The 20,763-nt window shown below is 39.8% G+C and overlaps 2 protein-coding genes across 13 annotated transcripts in view; one reads left to right on the forward strand and one right to left on the reverse strand.

The window, feature by feature from the left end:
- Positions 1-2,059: 2,059 nt before the first annotated feature.
- On the forward strand, positions 2,060-20,581 carry Yars2 (tyrosyl-tRNA synthetase 2). 5 transcript variants are annotated; one of them, XR_007589153.1, is made up of 8 exons: positions 2,060-2,983; positions 3,645-3,812; positions 5,951-6,106; positions 6,638-6,808; positions 8,765-8,810; positions 15,307-15,477; positions 17,346-17,505; positions 20,443-20,581. XR_007589153.1 is itself a non-coding variant. In XM_050125129.1 (6 exons), the coding sequence occupies exons 1-6, from the start codon at positions 2,199-2,201 to the stop codon at positions 20,476-20,478; spliced, it is 1,362 nt and encodes a 453-aa protein (XP_049981086.1). In that variant the 5' UTR covers positions 2,060-2,198; the 3' UTR covers positions 20,479-20,577. The 5 variants fall into 5 exon arrangements, 3 of the variants coding, with proteins under 3 accessions (XP_049981086.1, XP_049981087.1, XP_049981085.1); XR_007589154.1 differs by lacking the exon at positions 15,307-15,477; XM_050125129.1 differs by lacking the exons at positions 15,307-15,477; positions 17,346-17,505 and having other exon boundaries at positions 20,443-20,577.
- Positions 9,852-20,763, reverse strand: part of Dnm1l (dynamin 1 like) — a 49,409-nt gene continuing 38,497 nt past the window's right edge. For 2 of the 8 annotated variants that reach the window (XM_050125126.1, XM_050125120.1), the window contains 10 exons: positions 20,447-20,602; positions 20,169-20,258; positions 18,200-18,292; positions 16,661-16,717; positions 16,012-16,089; positions 15,689-15,721; positions 13,953-14,129; positions 13,682-13,791; positions 11,681-11,840; positions 9,852-11,494 (listed from right to left, as the gene is read on the reverse strand). In XM_050125126.1, the coding sequence (XP_049981083.1) occupies positions 11,438-11,494; positions 11,681-11,840; positions 13,682-13,791; positions 13,953-14,129; positions 15,689-15,721; positions 16,012-16,089; positions 16,661-16,717; positions 18,200-18,292; positions 20,169-20,258; positions 20,447-20,602 (1,011 nt within the window). In that variant the 3' untranslated portion in view covers positions 9,852-11,437. The remainder of the gene's footprint in view (positions 11,495-11,680; positions 11,841-13,681; positions 13,792-13,952; positions 14,130-15,688; positions 15,722-16,011; positions 16,090-16,660; positions 16,718-18,199; positions 18,293-20,168; positions 20,259-20,446; positions 20,603-20,763) is intronic. The other 6 variants (XM_050125127.1, XM_050125121.1, XM_050125122.1 and 3 more) reach the window with 3 other exon arrangements.

The raw sequence follows: 20,763 nt of genomic DNA on the forward strand, positions 1-20,763 counted from the left end.
GTCAACATTTTTTTTTTTTTTTGGTTTTTCGAGACAAGGTTTATCTGTAGCTTTGGTGTCTGTCCTAGAACTAGCTCTTGTAGACCAGGCTGACCTCGAACTCACAGAGATCCATCTGCCTCTGCCTCCCGAGTGCTGGGATTAAAGGCGTGCGTCACCACCGCCTGGCACAACATTTTTATATTAGAAAGTCTGACTACTGCACATGTTTTCATTGGTCTTAATAATAAAAACCCGGAGTCAGATATCAGGGTAAATGCTAAAATATCAGAGGGATGGAGCAAGCCACAGCCAACTCTTACCTTGCTAACTCCTCAGCCGAAAAAGGACCGAGTGCTGGTCTAGTACTGCCTTATATTTCTTTCTTTTTTTCTTTCTTTCTTTCTTTCTTTCTTTCTTTCTTTCTTTCTTTCTTTCTTTCTTTCTCGGCCCAGCCATATCACTTCCTGTCTGTATGTACGAACCTCTAGACCTTTATGGTTAATTAGTGGCTAGCTCTGCCCTCTGGTCTCCAGGCAAGCTGTATTTGTTAGAGTTCAAGTAAAATATCACCACATATGTATGACTTCATATTGTGGCTTACCCACGTCAATACTGCTCCTCTTCATTAATAGGTGCACTTAACGTCAGCATTACGTGATGGCCCTAGACTTAATGGAGACATTTTCAGATGATGAAAACTTAAAACCTTCTTTCTAGTATTAAAGTTTATTTTTAAATCTTTTAGGAATAGATCTGACTCTGATCATGGTGATTTACACCTATAATCCTAGCATTTGAGCAGCTGAGGCAGGAAGACCGATATAAATTTGGGGCCAGACTGCCCTACATAACAAATCGTCCCCATTCCCCGCCATTTCATTTCTTACACATTGTATTTCATAGAGGAACGACAGAGCAGGTGCTACATGAGACATGGCAGCGACAGCAGCAGTCTTGGCAGAAATATCCACATCGTGATCTTCTTTTCATAACCTGATGTGATGGAAGAGCTGAAGCTTTGTCCAGGAGACAGTCGGGAGCAGCCAAAGGTTAAGCTTTCAGACTCTGAGGTTACAGCCAGGACTGATATTTGATTTTATAACTAAGTTTTATCTTGTAAATAAGCTTACCGTCTTGCTTCAATTCAGATGACGGTGGGAGGAACCCCAGCAGAAGTCATGGAGAGGTGCTGCTTACTAGCTGATTCCACACAGCCTGTTCAGCCTGCTTCTTATAGCACTGAGGACCGCCAGCCCAAAGGGTGGCACCCCCCACAGTGAGCTGGTCCCTCCCACCATTCAAGAAAATACACCACTGGCTTGTTCCTGAGCCAGTATGATCAGGGCATTTTCTCGGTTGAAGTTCCTCAGTGACTCTAGCTTTGTCAAGCTGACATAAAACCAGCCAGCACAGCTCAGTTGTTCCCCTCTTCCTCCGTACTCCAGCGTCTCCCATGCTGTTGCAGGCGTCGTCCACAAACGGCACTTCTCAGTAATCCCCCTGCACTCGAATCTCTAACCGGCAGTTCAGGGAGTCCAGCACAAGGCTCGGTGTTGAAAATACGGTCAAAGTACACTCATGTCTGGAAATGTCGGGATAAATTTCATTATTTTGTACAATTCTTGTATGCTAGTTAAATTGTTTAAAGAAAACGAGTCAGATTTTACGATGGAACCTGGGGGCTGGCTCACCTGCCAGATAGTGAGAATTATCATCCTGGTCAGCGGGAGTTCTGAAAGCACCTGATAGATTAGGAATTTGAATGACTTCGGACTTGCCACTCGCTAAAGCTTGGAGGAGACTGCCACCTCCAGGACACTCACTAAAGACGGTGTGTGTCTCTGTGTGTGTGTGTGTGTGTGTGTGTGTGTGTGTGTGTGTGTGCGCGCGCGCGCGCTGAGGCTCTCATTAACTTGGGAAATTGGTTCAACGAGATTTTTGCCTTCACAGCGCTCCGAGCCTGAACCAAGTCCCAATCTCTTTCAGCAGCCTTCCGGAACTTGGGCGTCACAGGCTTTCAGCATCATCATTTAACTAACAGTAAACAGCTGTGAGACAGGAAATACTGCCGTGACGTCCACTCGGAGAGCACTGGGGGCCACACTGCAGAATTGCCCACAGCACTAAAGTTTACTCGGACACAAGCGCCCGCCCCGGCGGAGCATGCGCAGAGAGACCCAGAGGCGCGCGAGGTCGCTGGGCGGCCAAGGCCCAGCATGCCCTGCGCGTGGTGCAACATGGCGGCGCCCACGCTGAGGAGCCTGTACCGTACGCCCCAGGCGGGGGTCTGGCCGCGCGGGCCGCGTGTGGTGCGTCCGGGCGCGCGGGGGATGCTGGCGGCCCCGAGGGCCCGCGGCCTGTTCAAGGAGTTCTTTCCCGAGAGCGGCACGAAGACAGAGCTCCCCGAACTCTTCGACCGTCGCAGGGCGGGCGCGTCGCCCCAGACGGTGTACTGCGGCTTCGACCCCACGGGCGACTCGCTGCACGTGGGCCACCTGCTGACCTTGCTGGGGCTCTTCCACTTCCAGCGAGCCGGCCACAACGCCATCGCGCTCGTGGGGGGCTCCACGGCCCGCCTGGGGGACCCCAGCGGCCGGAGCAAGGGGCGGGAGGCGCTGAGCGCCGAGCGCGTGCAGGCCAACGCGCACGCCCTGCGGCGGGGGCTCGAGAACCTGGCCGCCAACCACGCGCGCCTCTTCGGCGACGGCCGGCCCTGGGGCTCCTTCACGGTGCTCGACAACGCCGCCTGGTTCCAGGAGCAGCACCTCGTGGACTTCCTGGCCACCGTAGGCGGTCACTTCCGCATGGGCACGCTGCTGAGCCGCCAGAGCGTGCAGAGTCGCCTCAAGAGCCCCGAGGGCATGAGCCTGGCCGAGTTCTTCTACCAGGTGCTGCAGGCCTACGACTTCTACCACCTCTTCCGGCGCTACGGCTGCCGCGTGCAGCTCGGCGGGGCGGATCAGCTGGGCAACATCGTGTCGGGCTACGAGTTCGTCCACAAGTAAGCGTGGGTTAGTCTCCAGAAATCCAGGGCGAGTGTTCGCTTCCTAGTAGTCCCTTACCCGAGATGAAGATGCTCAGAGAAAGATGCTGCCCTTGCGAGTTAGAAGGTCTGAGTTATGAGGGTGTTGCAGAACTGCCGAAAGCCGGCCACTTAAAGAGGTGGATTATGTCTGAATCACCCTGTTTCCAACTTGTGGTTTATACCTGAAAATAGTTGGACTTCTGTTCTTTTAGCCCTTCGCCCCGTAAGGATTTTCACAGCATTTTCTAGAGGAACTTGGAGGGTAGGGCTGGCTCGTGTGCTACACGGAAAATCATAAAGAAACAAAAACTCTTTACAAAGCACCCCCTAAATGTACCTTCCTAGTGCCCCTTCACCCAGTTTTGTCTTTTTTTCCGCTTGATTTTTCAAAATCACTGCCTGTAGGTTTCGCGCAATCGCAGTTCAGCATGACAGATCTAAGTAACTATAAAGTGAATACTGCTATAGTTCCTAAGGACTAGAGTCCATCCAAATTGAGAGGAGTATTTAAAAACAAACAAACAAAAAACAACAACAACAACAAAAAAAAACCAACATAGTAAGTAACCAGACTCAAATCTGAATTTTGCTTGGTGGGCCTGATTGTGCTTACAGAATACCGTGAATGTATGTGTAGGTTGACCGGAGAAGATGTATTTGGAATCACTGTTCCACTGATTACAAGTACAACTGGAGCAAAGCTGGGGAAGTCGGCTGGCAACGCCGTTTGGCTAGACCGAGAGAAGACATCACCATTTGAGCTTTATCAGTTCTTTGTCAGACAGCAGGATGATTCTGTGGAGAGGTGAGCTTTTACTTGAAAGCTGAGAAAAATTAATATGTACTCGTGATTCAGCCTTAGCTATTGAACCTTTAGTCTTCGTAGATTTTTTTATGTTCTATTTACGGTATCTTCACAGGATATTGCCGTTTGACTGTCATGAATTTATTTTTACACTACTAGAGTTGAACCCAGGGTTGAACAACTTTTAGGCAGGTGCTTACCATTGAGCTGTATACACCCCAGGCCTGAAAAAAAATGCAGATGTGGTGAGTTGCCCAGGACAGCCTCTGACTTCTGTCTCCGGCCTCAGCCCGGTGTCTAGCTGGGATTACTGACTGCACCCGTGCGCCTGGCAGCAGTGAGGTCTCCCCATGCTCTTCCTTCTACATACTAGATGAACATGACACCACACCTCAGTCCTTCTGGGTACTGTTTGCTGCTTAAAACAGCGACTGGCTAGAAAATTTGAAACCCAAATTGTCTTTATCTCTATCTGGCAAGTTCATAGGATTGTATGTATCACTTGCACATTTTCGGATAGTCACTCCTTTTATCTTAAGCAGCCTCTCCCTTTGTCGCATCTCACAGCTAAGACTCTCCAGTTTCTTTTCTGTAGTGTACCATCAAACACCTTTAGGTTTTCCTCTGCTGGCGAAATGTACCTGTGATTCCAGTTGTGGGAGAGGCTTAGGCTGGGGGTCTCTTTAAGTTCCAGGCTGTCTTGGGCAGCATCGTGGGACCCTCCTCTCCTCACTAAATCTAAACAATGTACCAAGCCGGGCGATGGTGGCGCGCCTTTAATCCCAGCACTCTGGAGGCAGAGGCAGGCGGATCTCTGTGAGTTCGAGGCCAGCCTGGTCTACAGAGCTAGTTCCAGGACAGGCTCCAAAGCCACAGAGAAACCCTGTCTCGAAAACAAACAAACAAACAAACAAAAAAACAACAATGTACCACATACAGTTTCATTTGCAAAGATACTTAAAAAAAGCCATTTCCTTTATTTTTACTTAAGTTTTAAGTTTTGCTTAATTTTTAAATGTGGTAAATCAGTCTTTTGAGCCGTGTAATTTAGCCACAAAATCCTCTGGTAGCTGTTGTGAAGATACCTAGTCATGGGCTGAGAGATGGCTCAGTGGTTAAGAGCATTGCCTGCTCTTCCAAAGGTCCTGAGTTCGATTCCCAGCAACCACATGGTGGCTCACAACCATCTGTAATGAGGTCTGGTGCCCTCTTCTGGCCTTCAGGCATACACACAGAAAGAATATTGTATACATAATAAATAAATATTTTTAAAAAAAGATACCTAGTCATGAGTCTCAGTTGTGTACTGTACCTTAATCTTAATAAACTCATTCATCTTGTTTCGCTCTGGTCTTTCCCCGAGTGCAAATGCCAGAGGAAGAAGAACTCTCAGACGCTGGTCTTTGTCTCCTGTTGCACCAATGTCAGTACCAACTATTCCAGAGTGAGGGGGGAATAAACTTAGAGGTCTTTGAAATAATAGTTGTACATAAGTTGCGATCTGACAGTCTCCACTGGGCATATGCCTAACAAACTCATGCATGTGTGTACAAGAAAAGTATGAGGGTATTCATGCCATGATTATTATGTTAAAAGTAAACACACAGTGCCCATAGTAGAGTATCAGTAGCTTGGAAAGCTGTGCTTGTGATCTCATAACTCTCCTGAACATGCTGGTGTGTCAGAGTAGTTAGACAGAAAATGTATTTTGCATGATTTTATTCATAATCTTGTATTTTTTAAGAGGATGACATCATAAGTGTGTGCTTTATAATGCTTCATTAAGCTTTTTTCTACATAGCATTTTGCAAAAGTTAACCTACAGAATACTATTCATATCAAATTTTAAGTTACACATGCTATTTAAGGATACACATAAAACAAAAACGTCAAAGTATGCTCTAGGAGGCACACAAATTATCTCTTGGCATTAAAAAGGGAAGGAGATGGGGCTGGAGCCTTCGTTTATTTTTGTACCATTTTGTTACTTAAGGAATGTGGAAAACAAATATTGGAAAATAGTGTCCACTAGGGTAGTGTATGTCTAAGTGTATAGCCTGAGTACATGAAGTAGTTTTTCTTCTCCTGAGGGAGCTAGTGGATGGTGCACATCTAATGCATCATTCCTTGTCCTGCAGGTACCTGAAGCTCTTCACTTTCCTTCCCCTTCCGGAGATTGATCACATTATGCAGCTGCATATCAAAGAACCAGAAAAGCGGGGTGCTCAGAAACGACTGGCTGCAGAAGTAACAAAGCTTGTTCATGGACAAGAAGGTCTGGACTCTGCTAAAAGGTTGGCTTTAGAATAGTTAATGCTCCCACTCCACAACACAGCTCTACACAGAAGGAACGGAGAACATCTTGGAAGAAAGGGAGGAAAGAGTGTATCAGAGTCAGAGGATTGGAAACTGGCGTGGCTGTAAGATTGTGTCCCCTAGAAATGACAGAGAAGCTTTACCCACAGTACAATAGTAGAGCCGCCTAAACAAGTGTAATACTAAGTTTAATGCTAACAAGGAAGGGGGAAATCTCACCATTTCAGGCAGCTTGGGAATGCTGAGAGGAGAAGCTAATGCTTATTGAAATTTAGTTGCTAGAAAAAATTGGAGATGATGTTTTAGGAGTTTCTCATGACTAACCTGGACTGTATTTAACTGTAGTATTTTAAAATTGTCTTTCTTGGATAGATCTTTAAAAGTTAGTGAATTGCACAAAATAGATGCTGCTGAATGAAAAACTACACTGTGTAACACAGTGGGCATTCCACAGTTGGTTGAGGGTGGGGTGGGTGTAAGCAACCCTGATGTGGTTTAATGTTTTCCAGGTGTACACAAGCCCTTTACCATAGCAGCATAGAGGCACTGGAGGTCATGTCTGACCAAGAATTAAAAGAATTGTTTAGAGAAGCTTCATTTTCTGAATTAGTTCTTGAACCTGGAACAAGTGTCATCGATACATGTCGCAAAGCAAATGCCATTCCAGATGGTCCCCGAGGGTAAGATTTAACTTTGATCCTTACTTAGTTCACAATGAAACGTTGCACTTGACAGCATGTTTCCAGAGTGTTCTCCCAATAGTGTAAAGATTCTCAGGACTTCCCTCTTAAAAAATTTAATCATTGAAAAGAAATGAACATAGAAACAGAACTTCATAAAGCTTATAAGCTATAGACTATTCCCTTTGGGAATTACATTTTTCTGCTTATTGCAATTCCTCAGCCCTTCCATATTATTAGGGTACTTGCTCTACAAAAAGTGATCTGGCACGTGGAATATCCATTTATAAATGAACAGCAAGCAACGCGTACAAGGAAAAGCAGTAATCAGACACTTTTGGTGCCTCATCTTTGGGACCTTGCACATAAAGTCCCTGATTTGCCCATGGTTATTACATAAATGACATGTTACAGTTACTTTCTCTTAACTGTTTTGGAATGTCTGCCTCTGGGTGCAGACCAAGTGCCATGTCTCCTTGTTCATGACCTGCCACTCTACCTTATTATTTCCTAATACATTTTACCTAAAGTACACTAAATTTAAGGCTGGAGTCCAATTCTCCCCTCCAGCAAGCCTGGGCTTATGCATTTTCTTGTGATCATCACACTGGTACATTTGTTGATTAGTCAGAGTCAACATTGTTCATAATGTCAATAATAGCATTGGTCTACATGTTCACCATGTAACGTCTTCCTACAAGAAAGGAATTTATTTCTAAATAGGAACATTTTTGTTGCTGGCTTGATTTTATAAAGCTATGTTCAATGAGTTGCTTAACTTTATTTAGTAACACATGCGGATAAAAGAAAGCCAGTGTTTCTTCACAGACTTTCAAGGCTCCTTTTTGTTTCTTCTTGTCAAAATTATCATTATCCGGTGTCTTAGCATCTTATTTGTTAAAAATGTCATTGTGCCCCTCAGAGAAACATCTAGTCCTTTATCACACAACACAGTGCTGGGCATTGGTGTTAGCTTTGTCTTTATCTCTTTGATGCTACTTATGTTTAGCACATAGTAAGAAATTTATTGAATGAACTGGATATGAACTTCAGTAAAACCTACTTCTGCTATCATACATTTATTAAATTAGCTACTGATTTTTCCACTTAGAAAATCAGCTGATTAAGAAAATTTTCTTTTTATTTTAAACAGTACTGTTCTGCAGAAGTTACCTTGAATCAGGAAATATCCAGGCTAGTTAAAAGATAAACAATTGTATTTTTATTTATTGTAAGAGAAAAAACTCTAAACAGGAACAAGAAGTCCAAGCTCAGCCATGCTGCTAGGGAACCTGGGCCATGCGTCCCATTTTCTCTGGGTCCCAGAAAGCCACACCCTAATTTCGTCCCACCTCTTGAAGATAATTGGTTAACAAAGCGTCCCCCATCACTATTCAGTCTTAATATTTTCTAGTTTCCTATCAATTTTCTTAAAGCATCAAGTAGGGGTATTTGTTATTTTTGTCTTATGGGTAGCATACTTTAAAGGCAAATTGTTCTTTTTTGTGTTCAGAAGTTTCTTGTCTGGCAGTCTTTCCCCTCCAAAAGACTAGAGAGATTCTGAAATTGATTTTCCATTAAATACCATTATGAGGTCAGGCGGTGGTGGCACATTCCTTTAATCCCAGCACTTGGGACTCAGAGGCAGGCAGATCTCTGTGAGTTTGAGGCCAGCCTGGTCTACAAGAGCTAGTTCCAGGATAGGCTCCACAGCCACGGAGAAACTCTGTCTCAAAAAACAATTTGTGTGTGTGTGAATGTGTCAAAAAGCTGGTCCATCTGAGCCAGTAGTGCAGGCCTGTAATCTCAGATGCTTGGGAGGTTAAGGCAGGAGGATCACAAATTTAAGACCCATCTGAGCTGCAGTGTGAGTTCACGTCAGCCAGACAACATACTGACAGAAAGGTCATGTCAGGTGACTGGATGCTTCTAGTTATTAAACCTTTCTATTTTCAGGTATCGGATGATAACAGAAGGCGGAGTCAGCATAAATCACAGACAGGTAACAAATCCTGAGAGTGTTTTAGTAATTGGACAACATATTCTCAAGAATGGACTTTCCTTACTTAAAATAGGAAAAAGGAATTTCTACATTATAAAATGGCTTCAGTTGTGAAAGATTTTTTTCAAATTTATCCATCATTTTTCAAATCATGGCAGGTTTTCCAAGAATGGAACAAACACAAGGTCTTACAATGTAAATGCTTTTGTGCATTATTAAATAAATAAAGTGTTATTTAACTGTTATTCTTATGAAAGATCTGGCCATCTTGCTTCTTGGACTGATGAGGAAGTACAATGGGAATGAAGCATATGGGATTATTCATTACCTAAGGCAAAGAGCACTTACGGGGTTCAGTAGCGTTACATAGTTCTGTAAACTAGACAAGCTTATAAGGTCTGGTTAGAAGTCAGAAATCAATTTGTGACTTATGCTAAGAAGTAAACATAGTTTTAAAAAAGACGTGGCAATAGTTTTTAATAGAAACTGTAATAAGGAATAGTTTCTTCTCCAACAAAACACAAAGCAGTACCGGATTTCTTTTGTAGTTCAGTTTTCCACATCCTTGCTTGTGTTTCAGTATTTTTACTCATAGTTTTTGTCAATGGCGTTCCTACGGCTGAAATCTTAAGACATCAAAGTATGCAAGTATACTCGCCAAGTATGCAGTCACAAGAACAAAGACAGAAAAGTCTTGAGGCCAGAGTAGTTGAGGTTTGTATACACTACGCAACTAGTTAATTCTCCAGAACTGATTCTGTAAAAATCAAGAGAGTGCCACCCAACTGTGCACTGGAGCAGTGAAACATGGAAGTGTTGAGCAGCTTCTGGGAGTCTCACAGCAAAGTGTTCACATTCTGAGCATTCACCCCTGGATTACTTGGAACAAGTTTCTGTTTTCAATCTGTAGACATGGAGATTAACAGGGCCTTGGTGGTGACAATGTAATAGGAAAAACACCATAAAACTTTTGGTGCAATATAGGTTGAATTGTTAGGTTATGAAGTAGATACACCGTTTTCTGAGGCAAGTCTGGGAAAATTGATTTTCTGGCAAACTTTAATGTCATTTCATACCAGCAGCTTTATTTACACAGAAAGAACACAGTGATCTTACAAATACGACAAATTATCTCGTTTCTGAACACAACTCGGTGTAAAAGCACACAAAAGAAGCTTCTCTTTGTACAAAGTGTGTAGTGCTAACAAGTACACTACTGCAGTATATTTTTAAAGCTAGTATCTTCCATTTAAAATCTACTTGAAATGTTGGATAAAGGTGCATTTTCTCCCTATACAAATTAAAAAAAGTGGTAGTCTTCCCTCTTAAGAAATAAACCATGGATACCTAATAGTTGTCCAAGTGCTAACATAAGTAGGCAGTGTGCACTTCCTGTCAAGTCGGTACTGTTAATAGACTGAGTACTGTATCATCAGATTGAAATGGACTCTTTTGCGTTTGAGATTACTGAGTGGGTATCATAAACTAATAGATATGTTGTTTTCTTTGCTAATGTTTCATAAAATGCCAACCTGAAAAGAAATTTTAGTGTTTTTAACACTAATGTATTATGTGGTTGGAGACAGAACTAGATACACCAAAGATTTTTACTTAGGTCTGAAAATTTTTTAATGCTTAATTTACACCATGAATTGTCCAGACAATTTTCACACAATAGGTTGTAAACATGACCCTCAACCTCTGAATACATTCTAATAGTCTATAAGCTTTTAGGTGTATGTCTAAGTATTTTTCTTTAAGAAACAAAGTTCCACTAGTGTTTTCATACGTGGCTATTTCCAATTTGTACAGAGTGGAATTTTAGGTCCCCCTCACTGTGAGTCTTGGAGCCCAATGCAGCTGTCCCACTTTAAAGGTTTATTTGAATTGCTGTTACTCTATTTGTAAACTATGGGAAATTTAGGTCTCCATTGGATCTTTTAGAAATTAAAAGGACTGGCTATTATTACCAAGTACATTCCCAATAGTTTTTAATGTAGGAAGTCAATTCATGTCTTCAGACTTTAATTATGAATCAAAGTGTATTTTAATTTTTAACACTACACAGTGTAGATTTTGAAGTGGATAAACCAATAAAGACAGTCTGTTCCTACATCTTTATAAGTCTTTTGGATCTTACACATTTCTTAAAACAGCAAAGGTTACAGAGTTTTTTTTAAGACTATAAAAATGAAGGATAGGTGGATACACTTGTCAGGCTCCATCTTTTAAAGCCAGATCAGTCTATATAAATAGTGCATGCATTATAGTCATGAAATGTCCTGGAGCTTTCTTTCTGAGGACTATGGCTGTAGCTTTAAGACTACAGAAAAGTGACATGGGTCATCATCTCCACACGCAAACTGCTTTGTACAGCTAGAACATCCACTGTTCTTTTAAGCTTGACTGAGACAGACTTGATAGACATGTATCATAGGAAACTTTAAAAATGTGAATTAAATGTGTGATTTGTTTTGAATGCAGAGTATACTTTTCAGCTTATAGCCAATCTTCACACGAGCAAATTCATACGCTGCAATACACAAGAGTTCATAAATAAACTTCTACTCAGGTAGATAGTAGCTACCAGGTTCAAGTCAACACAGTCTGGGTGTTAACAGTTCTGATCACCAGAGATGAGTCTCTCGGATTTCAGCAATAATTTGACTGGCTCCTTGTAATGCCTGTATTAAAAGAATAAAAACTCCAGTTACAATGTTAATGTAAAGAAATGTCTCCATTTTCAATGCTTAAAGGCAGTATCTTTTCTGAAATTTGAGTATAGTCAAGTACTACTGGGTGGGGTGGAGGGCAAGATAAGAATGCAATTTAAAAATTTTTGAGAAAACTGGAAACAACTTAATAGTTACCTTTAGCATATCAGCTGCTTCTTTCCTACGCTGTGCCATGTCCTCAGATTCAGTCAGAAGGTCATCTAATAAGGAAGACTTATACAGCTGCCCTACTAATTCACTCTGAAGAGTATCTTTCACATGATTAACCAGAAAATGCATTACTGCCTTTGGGACACTGCAAAACAAAGTAAAATTAGGAAGTTTTGGTAATAATTCTATTTAAAAAAATTTAGATCAGTGGTTTTCAACATAGGAGTCACGATCCCTCCGTGGGGGTGGGGAGGAGCCAAATGACCCTTTCAGAGCCACTGCATATCAGTTATTTACATTTTGATTCACAGCAGTAGCAAAATTAACTATCAAGTAGCAATGAAAATAATTTTATGGTAGGGAGTCACCACAACATGAGGAACTAACTATATTAAAGGCTCACAGCATTAGGAAAGTTGACAACCACTGCTCTAAAGAGTGGCTTTGTAAAAAAAATAAATAAGAACACTGAATATTTAATACACCTACTCCAAGTAACATTAATCAAAGCTACAATCTTTGAAAATTTAGCTTCATTCATCCCACTTATACATAAACACAACAATGACCACTATTCTTACCAGCCAAAACTGAAAGTCAAATATCCATAATGTGATGAGTTGATATAGTCAACTGTAAAAAGGAAGTGCTGATCCATACTGTAGTATGAATAAGCTTTAAAACATAGTGAGAAGTAGACTAGATTTAAGGCCCATTACATGATAAATCCCATACCTGGCACCATTACTGGACCAAGACCTTAGAAGATAACCTACTATAATAATAGTACTATTATACTAAATAAGGTAGTATCAAAGCAGTTCATAGTGACCTATCATACCTATAGATTGAGACACCTCTTAACTCTCATTGGAGAAACTTTGTTGTAGATGATGATTTACATAGAGACCTGCAGGTGACCAAGATGCAGAGAATAAGACATCACACAATGTCCAGCATTAAATGGAGCACCTTTATCTCCTCTAAGGGTCAAGGATCACTGTGGAAGAGGTAGGGGATGACAAGGAGACTTTTCTGGACATAGCGGGGCCATCTGCAAATATGAATTCAGCTGTTGTGGCAGCACACAAAACAGTGCAAAATTCAGCATGATTAGGGTGTGAGGTCCAAAAATCCCATCCCCAGTAGAGCTACTGGCAATTCTTAGCTGCTGGGAGAGGGTTAGAGTATAGGCCCTGTTAAGTCAGTCAAATTCCATCCAGCAGAAGGCCATACATCCAAAAACATTAGGCAGCACAAACTGGCCTTGATTGAGGAAGGGAAAAACAAACATTTGGGTGAGAAAGGGCAGAGGGGGATGGATCCGGAAAGAGTTGGGGAAGCAAGAGTGAAAATGACCACAACAGAAGGTTTTCTTAAATTTTTTTTAAAGGAGGGAGGGGTACCCACAAATGAAGGAAGCCAGACAAAAGGCCACATATTAATTATTGTGTTCCCACTAGCATGAAATGTCTAATAGGCTAGGTCATAAATATGGTGTATTAGAAGTGAGGCAGATAGGATGTTATTACTGGCAAAGGGTGTACTTTTATACTGAATAAAATCTAACCACATCAACTGTAGTTTTTTCAGTTTTTTTCAGGGCACCGTGAGGGGTTGAATCCAGGGCCTCATTAATACTGTACTAAACTAATTCTATACTGTATATAATAGCATGGAACCACACTGTTACCCTTCTCTAGCTTGTTTTCAGACTGGCCTTCTATTTGTGATCATTCTCCTTAAGGCTGAATCTTTCTATATCTATGATTGCAGACATACATTACTATTCCTAGATCCTCTTATTTTAAAATTTTTTTCTAGCTGATACATAATATCCCAATCATGGAATGCTACCACACTTCCATAAGACAATCTTGCTACCACAGTTAAGTTTTGGAATCAAAGCTAATTAAAATTTTTAATGTATGATTTTATGAAACAGATCATGAACTCACACAGCAATATTTATATATTAATACTGACCTGTCTTGAATATTCTTTCTGACAATTAGAAAGTATGACTTGATGAGTCTTTCAATAACCTCACAGTCCCGCTGCTCACGGGCAGACAGCTTTCGTGCAACTGGAACTGGCTAAAAGGATAAGGGAAATATTACTTCTGTGCCATTCTGAAATGGCAACATTTAATATTTAAAAGTTAAAAAAAATTTGAGACTTTAATTTCTTCTGTTTAGAGACAGTCTGCTACTAACTTGGTACGTCTGTAGATTTAAGTCAGATTGCTAAGACTTACCACATCCAGCAAATTGACAGCATGGCCTTTTTGTGGACTTGCTGGCATAATTGGAATCGGTTTTGATTTTTCTTCAGCAAGTAATTCTTCAGCTTTTGAAGTTTTCAGCATTCCTCTCCAGTTGCCTGTTGCTGGTTCTTGACCACCATCTCCAATCCCACCACCTGCAGATGCAACCTGAAAACACATGTTCCAAACCTATATTCTGCATATTTAACAACAAATGAAGCTTATTTTCTTGGATGGTAATCAAGAACATACAGGTAGCACCTATCTGGAATTTATTCAAATAGATAATAAAGTCAGAGATGATGGTGGCATTTGTCACTAGAAACCTGAGAGGTTCTGCATGAAGCTGTCTGCAAGCCAATAGCCAGTTCAGGCTCCATTTAATTTTTACTTTGTATTTATCATTTACTGACTTTTCAAAATGTTGCATCATTCTCCACTCCTCAAACACTAGATTAAAAGACTCACAAGAAAACAGGACTGCCATGTGGTTCCATCTCAAAGTAATCTTCAGCACTACCCATTCAACTATGAGTTTACACAGCCGTGAGCTCATGTCTCTACATATTTCTAAAACTAATTTATATCCCTGATAGTCAAAAGTCTTTAATAAGAGGAAGTCTACATCCTTAGACCCAACTATCACAGTAACAAGCTACCTAAAATGTGAAGTGTAACATAAACACAGCATAACCCTCATAGTCTATACTCCTGAGAAAGGATCCAGCGAGATCCACTGCTCCCTTTTACAACTGTTTCTATAACCTTATTTTCTGGGTTCTGACTCTGACTTCTAAAAGAAAAAAATGACTACTTGCTACAGTGGGAAAAACAAAACACATCAATGTTCAAGAGATGTTTTTAGATCTTTAAGATCTTCTAAAGTTAACAGAATTGAGTCATACACATGTAGTGGGAGATTGTTAAGGTTCTTGTAAGAAAAATAGCAGTTTGGGCAGTCATTCAAATTTAAAAATCTGTCACAGTATCAAAAATATAAAAGTAAGTGATGTCTATATGTAGGTGTTACTGAGTAATTACATTTTTAGTGTTAAACATACATGAATTATGATAAATGAAATCATAAGGAAAGTGAACTATGAATGAAATGAAACTCTGTGCAGTGATTTGCATGGTTCTCTGAAGACCATGGCGGAGACATGGAGACATCTGTAAGGCTCAGAGGGTGAGAAACTTAAACCTGGAAAGTATTGGGAGAGAAGGTGGAAAAGGAATAGGCCTGAGTATTCTACTCATGATTTTCTGTGAAAACTATTATCAAGAATCGACAAGTCTTACACTCTTACAATTTTCATATGTTCTGAATTTTCTTAATCTTTGACAGCACACATGAAATTCTGTATTCAGAGTTAATATTGACACTGATGGGAAACACAGGAAAGCACTGGAGAGGCTGGAGCTCAGACCTTTACAGAGGAAATGTCCCAGAGTACCATTTCCAGCTCTGAAATCTTAATCTCTACCAAAAGAAGACATTGGGAAGCTAATCTTAAAGGTAACAGAGGTAGAAAGACTATTGTCAACAGTTAAGACAGTGTTAGAGCGAGGCTAATCCCACTTTACACAGATTAAAGGAACATTAAGACTATAACACAGACAACAAGAAATGGATATTACTATACAAACAGGTCTTTTGATGAATTTGAAGAATGTTTTAGTGAGAACCAAAGGCACCAACATTTCCATTCTAAAGCAAAGAGACTCACATTTTTAGTTTCTCTTCTGCTGTCCTGAATTAACTGTTAAAAGATATGTTAAAACATGCAATTTAAAAAGCAAGACTTAAATAGCAATAGCTTGAAAATTTAAACGTAGAAGATAATTTCCTCTTAGAATCACTTTTCTGTATCTTCTATATAGCAAGCAAAGGAAAGCATGTCAACAATACTGGATATATACTTTGCTATACAATTTAAAAATCTCGATTAGGCTAAATTAGTCTAACACAATACCCCATATTAATATCGTTTTATTCAGCGTACTGTCTCCAAACTTGGCATGCAGGCTTAGATTAGGAATGAGAACAGACCTTGCCATCAGCCTCAGCAGAAGCAGCAGGGGAGGGCTCCTGGGAGGCAGGTGCCAAAGCACTTGGAACTTTAGAAGACTAAAGGCAAAAATGCAGGGGGGAAAAAAAAATCAAGGATGCCAAAAATGCATTTGGAAACACTTTATAGACAAATTTTTCCATCCATAACAAAATAGTCAAGTATAAAAACAAAAGTACCCATGGAGATAGAAGTCTGTACTCCGCTTTATTTCCTACAGCACTGTCCTGTGTTAAGTTTTTTCTGCAGATGAACGAGTAAGAACACCCAAATCTAAAGCTGCTGCTCCCTTTTGGGGGGGGTGTGGGTGGCGAGCACTTACTGATAACTTTTCTGACAAGGAACCCAGGATAAAGGGAACAACAAACTGCCAAGAATTAACACCTACTACATATAGCCCTTATGATAAAATCACTTTGGAACAAATCTGAATCTTAATAAAAGAATCCTTGACACTCGAAAGCCACCTTTTTAAATTATTCAAAGCTTTTAAAAACTTTTAAACTCTTATTCTAATACCCTGAAAGTATTAGAATCAGAGAAAGAAAATTACATTTTCACACAGAAATACACCCGGCTGAGGCTGAATGCTCGGTGTGGGGAATATACTATAAAAACAACTTTATTTACCTTGTCTCGTGATACAGCTGAAGGGAGTTCTCTTGCTAGCCTGTTTCTTCTTTGTTCCTATAAAATGTAACCAAGTTTTTGTGATTATCAGAATAGTGAGATACAGGCCTACTACAACATGTTCACCTTAGTTGAAAAGTGTGGAATAACTTACAGATTTATTATTACTCTTGGAACTGATACCATATAGTATTAAAAAACAAAACAAATCAGCTGAGGGATACAATACAGCACAGAAACAACAGCTCCTTTGACCAGGGACTCCCAAATGAAGGGTAGAAGAATTTGAAGTATATAAATCATAGAAAATGTAAAACCTAAAAGTCATTCAGACTATAAAAACAAAACAAAAACTCACAACTTAAACATCTGTTTTCAAAAAAGGGTTATCCTTTTAAAAACACCGACTCCTAGAAAAAGCACTGATAACTGACAGAATGCCTGTCACCTATCTAATTTAGCAATGTTAGATCCACCTGGTCATGTACTGAGCACCTGCAGTATCCAAGCACCAAGACAAGTACATAGAGACAAATAGAGGCAAGGATACTAAGTCTCATAGGCATTTGGAAAATTGATATAAGTTAAAAATCATGTCAAAATTGCTCCTTAAATGAAAACATCTCATAAATACCCAAGCTTACAAAGATCTGTAAGTTAACAAAGTTTCAAAATGATTTCTTAGGTATAAAGCTACTTATAGCAAAAATGAGTCTACTTCTTTGTGATTTCACTATATACTGAAGACCAGCTGAGACAGCCAACCTCATGGACTGAACAACAACTGGATTCTTGGAACTTTCTGTTTATAGGCAGCCACTGTTGGATTAGCTGGACCACAGCTTGTAAGTCCTTCTGATAAGTCCCTTTTATATATCCTTTATATAAAATCTAGTCATTCTGTAAGTTCTATAGTGTGCCTCTTAGAAATATTTTTATTTTATGTGTATGGGTGTTTTGCCTGCATGTGTATCTGTGTACCACATGCATGCTGGTGCCTATGGAGGCCAGGTGTCAGATCCCCTGGAACTGCAGTTGAACTCAGGTCCTCTGGAAGAACAGCTAGTGCTATCCACCTCGCTAGTACAGCCCATATGATCCTACATTTAACATAACTTACTAATTTACTTTCTGGATGTTTAAAAAAAGCGCGGGGGGAGGGCACTTTACTTTGAAGAATCTACTACTTTTCCAAATTATGAAGTCTGTTAATCTTAGAATGTTTCCTTCATAGTTTGCAGAACCAAAACTCCTCAATTATAAACATTCACTTGGTTTTTTACACTTCAATACAAAAAATTATAATAGTTACTGAAAAGGTGCAAGACTATTCTTCAACACTAATCAATAAATCCTTTTTGTTTCCTAAGTAGAAAGTAAAAATAACTGTCCCAGGTGATTTTGAGAACTAAAATTAAGAAAGCAATGTAATGACTTGAACGTATTTCCTGGGTATACAATCAGCAGCAACATGCCACATCTCTTGTATAAAATTACCTATAGCTATTTCCAACCTCTGAAAATGATCATTATACTCACCTCTATGTTATTATTCATTAGCCCACAGGCATCAGCAAAGTCAGGATGTTTTGTGTTGATATAAGCTAGCTCAATTGCCACTAAGTTATGTACCTACAAAAAACAAAATAAGACTAGTATACAAAAATATGCCAGTTTAGCCTAACTTTGGTAAGCCTAAATATAAAAACCTTAATACACAGAAAATATTGAAAAAGTATACGAAACATTTTCAAATACTTGATGACAATACTTGAAATAACACTCTATGCCCAATGATAGTAAGTTAACCTTCAGATTTAAAATTGTACTTCCAGTAAGGAAAAAATGACAGTAAGAGAGCTTTAAAGTAATTTCCTAATACTGGGAAAAGTTATTTACCTGATGCAGTTTTAAGTTCCAGGCTTTTAATAATTTGTTATTCAAACTTCATTTCAGAGTGTCAAAGCTTATGTTCAATTTTAACAAAAAACAGTTCATAATTAGGGAGAAGTTAAACATGTTAATTTTATTCCAACAATGAATATATTTATGCCTGAGGTAGTTAGTAATAACTTAGCCTGAACCATGAAGCACATAGTTAAAATCAAAAGGGCTAAAAGCCTAATGTTACAGCAATCAAAAGAAAAAGTGAAAATTAATGTATCATTCTTCCACAGAATTCCTAAGGCTTATGGAGAATAAGCTTAAGTCATTTTTTATCCTTAAAAATTAATATTACTAGTTATCCATAAGTGGTTTTACTTATCATGTTTTTAACATTTAATGCATTTTAGTCATACTCACCGTTACTCTTGTTCCCTCCCCTCCTGTTCATTCCTTTCTTCTTCCCAACTAGCAGTCCCTTTTCTTTCATTTGTCTTAATGACCCACTGAGTTTCAGCAGGGTTGCTTTAAATATTGGTGAGGGTAAGGGATTGTTTACAGGACCATGGCCACCTTTAAAGTGTTTTTATCTTCTAGTCTTTAAATTATGTTTCTGGTCCCAGTTTTTCCCCAAAACTGATTACCCCACTGCCAATTCTGAACAAAAGAAAAATTATTAAAACATTACTTATCAAATACCAAATGAGCACGTGCACAAGGTGAGCTACTTGTTGTAACCAACTAGTTGTTTTCTGGCCAAGGTTATAGTGCTCCTAGTTAAATCACAAAATACAGACAAAAATATGCTGGGGAAAAAACCCACAAAACAAAAATCAGATTTCTTTTGCAGGTAATAAAAAAGGAACCAAGGCTCTTATGACTATCTCAAGTTCCAGAACAGCACTCAACGGTGCAAAGCTGGTGACATGAAGTTCCAGTAGTTCTAGGATGCCGGTGGGTAGAATGTGAGATCAGGCTTAGGCATCTATGGACAGCAATCCCTGCTAAGCAAGCAACCCCTCAGCAGCCACTCACAAACAGTTCCAAGGATACTACTGATAAACTTCAAGTGAGGCTCAGTAATCTGAGCCAAGACATAAATGCATTTTTAGTGGCATAAGAGTAATTTCAAATGCTAAAGCTCAGAGTTCTGTCATTTTTAGTATTTTTTTTTTTTTTGGTGGGGGGTGGTGGACAGGTACATCTCACGATAGTAACAACTAACTCCTACCATCAGGTCACAAAACAAGCAGAATATGGGTTGCCCCATGTGCTTCAGATTCAGAATAAAGTGAGCTTGCTGTAAAGGTCTGGCTTGCTGAGCATCCTGCACAGACTAATTTACCACAACAATCAATAGCAGCACAGAACAGAAGCAGCTACTCAAGACGTTTAACAATATTCTGTCCTCATAAAACTTGGAATTTTAGGCTAGTAATGATTAAAACATCAAAATCAAAATTAAAAATACTGTGTACTAAAATAACTAAAAACTTTCTTTGGAAATAAGACAAATACTTATGATTCACTGGGAAACATGCCTGAAGCGATCATAATGTTATACAGAAGAAAACAACCAAATTAAACCTTTGCTGATAGTGATTCAAACAAGACAGTAGCTCACCATTTCATTTGTAACAGGCAACCTTTTACGAAGAAGACAAGTCACTACTTCAACTATGGCATCATGAAGTTTAGGGAACCGTAACAACTCCTGTATGTAACAGAGAAATAAAAATGTTAGTCTGTTTAATTGAAAACTAAATAATCAATGAAGCTACATTTACAAACACCATTTAAAATCACTCATAACTAAGGGAACTAAGGAGTTTGCTTTTAGCCCATTTCCTCCCACTCTGAACACAGGACTGATCTGATGGCCCTGTTCCATCTCACAGGTACCTGTGTACTGTAATTACTACAATGCTGAATGATCCTCTGCATTTCCTCATGGACCAATTCAACACACCGGAGACTGGGCTCTTCTAGACGCTTGATTTGCCGCTTGACCAGTAACTCAAACGAAACCTCAGGCACAAATAAAGCAGGACGGGGACCCTGAAAAGACAAAATTCAGCTCTATTATTATAGCTATGTGCAATTCACGTCTTCTAAAGGATAAAAAGAATCCCTTTTTTGTTCCTTTTCCTGAAAAATGTTTTAAATATGACGGCAAAAGAAACTGTACATCAACTTAAACTACGCATACAAATAAAGCT

The sequence above is a fragment of the Alexandromys fortis genome, unplaced genomic scaffold (assembly GCF_014885135.2).
Source record: "Alexandromys fortis isolate MF-2015 unplaced genomic scaffold, M_Fortis_MF-2015_v1.1 scaffold_239, whole genome shotgun sequence".
NCBI lineage: Eukaryota > Metazoa > Chordata > Mammalia > Rodentia > Cricetidae > Alexandromys > Alexandromys fortis.

Coding starts and splice junctions, on each gene's coding strand:
- Yars2 (XM_050125128.1), top strand. CDS start 2,199: ATGCCCTGCGCGTGGTGCAACATGGCGGCGCCCACGCTGAGGAGCCTG. Junction 3,813..5,950: donor CAGGATGATTCTGTGGAGAG/GTGAGCTTTTAC, acceptor CTTGTCCTGCAG/GTACCTGAAGCTCTTCACTT. Junction 6,809..8,764: donor ATTCCAGATGGTCCCCGAGG/GTAAGATTTAAC, acceptor TTCTATTTTCAG/GTATCGGATGATAACAGAAG.